The sequence below is a fragment of the Alligator sinensis genome, unplaced genomic scaffold (assembly GCF_000455745.1).
Source record: "Alligator sinensis unplaced genomic scaffold, ASM45574v1 scaffold599_1, whole genome shotgun sequence".
NCBI classification, from domain to species: domain Eukaryota; kingdom Metazoa; phylum Chordata; order Crocodylia; family Alligatoridae; genus Alligator; species Alligator sinensis.
In genome coordinates, this window is record NW_005841968.1 from 1,953,523 (window position 1) to 1,956,720 (window position 3,198).

The window sequence follows — 3,198 nt, forward strand, 5'->3', positions numbered from 1 at the left end:
TCTCCCCCACCCTGGGGGTCTTCAAGAGGTTAGATGAGTATCTAGCTGGGGTCATCGAGACCCAGCATTCTCTCCTGCTTATGCAGGGGGTCGGACTTGATGATTTATTGAGGTCCCATCCAACCCTAACATCTATGAATCTATGAATCTATGGTTTGCCATTTTATGATGCCTTAAGTTAGGTGCATGTGTAGCATCCTTAACACTTGAATTGTGGCATAAATATAATATATAGAGGAGCCGTTAGACTTAACATTTACCACACTCTTAAAACACCTAAAGGTTGTTTGCACTTTGCTTAGCGTCTCATGTCAACTGAAGTTGTGCTGTTGACTTCAGTGGCTAACAGAGTGCTATGTCACACTGAGACATGAGCCAACATTTGGAAAAAGTTCTACATAAGGGTGATGGTTATAAACTTAATCTTTGAGAATATTAAACACCCCCCTCTGTATTGGTAGATGCTGATTCTCTTATGCCAGCCAAAAATATATACAGAGTGATCTGAGACTGGCTCCCAGACCTGGTGTTCCATGCCCTGGCTTTAAAGCTATTTAAAGTAGTATGAACTGCGAAATGCTAACAGTGCAAGCATTAATTATATATTGAGCTCACCTGTCTTAGTTTCTCTGTGTCTGCTTGAGACATATTCAGGGTATTCTGTGTATCTGTTACTCCTGTAGTTGGTGCTGGACCAGGAACCTGTGAGGCTTTAGAAAACTGTTGCCCTTGAGAGCTCATTGGAGAATTTGCAGATGCATTATAGTTGCCATCAGCTCCAGGCCTTTGCTGATCTGCAGCATCGTGGGGTAGCTGACCTGCTCCAAAAGGTTCTGCCTGAGGTCTTGGAGTCATTGGAGGCTGATCATAAGGATCACGTGCTGGGGCTGCTGAACCATGGCTGAATGAATCTGTTACTGCAGGCCCTGCTGGTCTTGGAGTTTGAGAACATGGATCAGATGGTCTTACAAAAGTGCCCTGCAGAGCAGTTCCCCTGTTTTGTGCTGTCTGCAAGAAAGGATCTCTATTTGGCATTAGTCCTGGTCTTGTCATTGTGGGTCTGTTAAAACTCTCTGGAATCCCTGGCCTTGGAGTTGCTGGTGGCTGAGAATAAGGATCATTAATAACTGGCCTTGGGGTTCCAGGAGGTTGGGAATATGGATCAGAATGCCTCTGATTTGCTGGAGACTGAGCAAATAAGTCTGCTGGCTGTGCAGGTCGTGGTGTGGGAGGTTGCTGCATATATGGTTCAACAGTGGTGGGCCGAGGAGTTCCTGGAGGTTGGGAGTAAGGGTCAACAACTGGCCGAGGAGTACCAGGAGGCTGGGAATAAGGGTCCTGAGAAGCTGGCCTTGAAATGGGTCCAGACTGAGAGAAAGAGTCACTCTGTTGTCGTATTGCCCTGGGTGGATGAACAAAAGGCTCCTTTATTGTAGGGTGTGGAGTAAGAGGAGGTTGACTGTATGGATCATTAGACTGATTGTGGGAAAAGCTATCTGCTGGCCGTGGTGTCAAAACAGGTCTTTCATATGGATCAACAACAACACGTCTTGGTGTTGGTGGCATTGACCCATAAGGATCTTGTGGGGACTGAGGTGGGCGCATTGGAGTTTTAAAGGGTCCAGGGCTACCATCAACAACAGGAGTAGGAGTTAATGGTGGCCGTGCATAAGGATCAGCTGGAGCTACTCTCGGTCTTTGAAATATATCTGTTCTAGGAGCTGGTTTAGTAAAAGGGTCATTGCTTCCAGCTGTTAAAGGAACTTTCCCTGACTTTTCCATAATTACGGGTGATCTTGGTACACCCAATGGTTTGGAGAACTGATCTCCTGCCATTACAGGTCTAGGTGTGTCTGGTGGTTTTGCATAGGGATCGCTGTTGACTGGAGATGAAGAACATGAATCTCTGACTGGGGAAGGCCTGCTTCCTGTTGGTTCAGTTCCTTGAATGGGTCGGGATGATTGTGGTGGGCAGGTATCCATTGGTGTAATGCTATTTCTTCTAACAAAGTTTTGGTTAGCAGGTGGTGGCCTAGGTGTTCCCACCATTTTAGCATATGGGTCCATTGGAGAGGGCGGTCTAGCATTTGTAGACCCTGGAGAAAACATCTGTTGTGATGGAGGCTGAGGAGTTTGAGGCTGGGACAGTGACTCCTGCACTGGTAGTCTAACTGGAGTCGGGGGTGGAGGTGGCGCTTGTGGTTTTAAGAACACATCATCTGAGGCTGTTGAAGTCGAGGTACCAGGTAGCTGTTGTTTTGTAAATAGGTCTTTATGGAATGTCTGCTGTGCAGGAGACATATTCCCGTTACCAGTCTGAGGTGTTAAGGGGCTTTGTATCCCACTGCTAGGCGTGTCGGAGCCAGACTGATTCAGAAGCTGTTGTGAACCGAACTGCTGCTGTTGTTGCTGCTGCTGCTGTTGCTGCTGCTGTTCATTTTTTACTTGTTCAAGTTTTTGTGTTGCTTCAATTTTGGCTTGCTGCTTACTTTTCTGACGCATTTGCTGTTTTATGATGGTGAAGGGAAAAAAAGATACATTTATAAGTCTAGGAAATGTGTAAGGACAGTTCAGTGTCTGCACGGGTGGATTAGGATTTTTAGAGGCATTTGAGACCAATTAAGGACAATTAAAAATCTTAAATCCAATGGGAGCAGAGGGCCTGGTCATTTATGAAACTAAATTACACTGACATGCTCCCTCTGACTGACTGGAGAAGAGTATTTCCCAGATTCCCTGAGGAACAGAGCTGCTTACCAATCTTCTCTACTGAAGAGGTGCTGCAGCCTCATTGACAAGATGTAAATGGGCTCTGAGAGAGGTTGAAATGTGGGTCTAATTTAAAGCGATAGAGTCCCCAGGGTCAAGACTTGTTGTGTGATGTGTGGTGGAAAAAGGCAAATATCACTGCTCTCAGCTGGCTCCACAGAGCTAAAGAACAGCAGTCACTGATAATTAAATGTGTGTTTGAAATCACCCAGAGAGATTAAAACAAGTTGCATGCACACTCAAACAGCTTTTTTGCTTATGACCAAAACTGTTGTTCGTTGCAGAGCGTATGAATTTATAGTCCCCTCTTTGGTTAGATTAAAATTGACTTTAATCCATTAAGGACGGTTCCTACCCATGCTACATAAAAAAACCCCACCACAAAAACAGCAGACACCAAATGTAACACACCTGTCTGAATTTCCATTC

General features: G+C 45.4%; 1 protein-coding gene across 1 annotated transcript in view; it reads right to left on the reverse strand.

Moving 5' to 3' along the window:
• The window catches only part of KMT2C (lysine methyltransferase 2C), a 282,429-nt gene that overhangs the window by 48,542 nt on the left and 230,689 nt on the right, over positions 1–3,198 (reverse strand). The window contains 2 exon segments of the mRNA XM_025200451.1: positions 616–2,505; positions 3,181–3,198. The exon segment at positions 3,181–3,198 is cut by the window's right edge and continues 10 nt beyond it. Of these exon segments, the coding sequence (XP_025056236.1) occupies positions 616–2,505; positions 3,181–3,198 (1,908 nt within the window).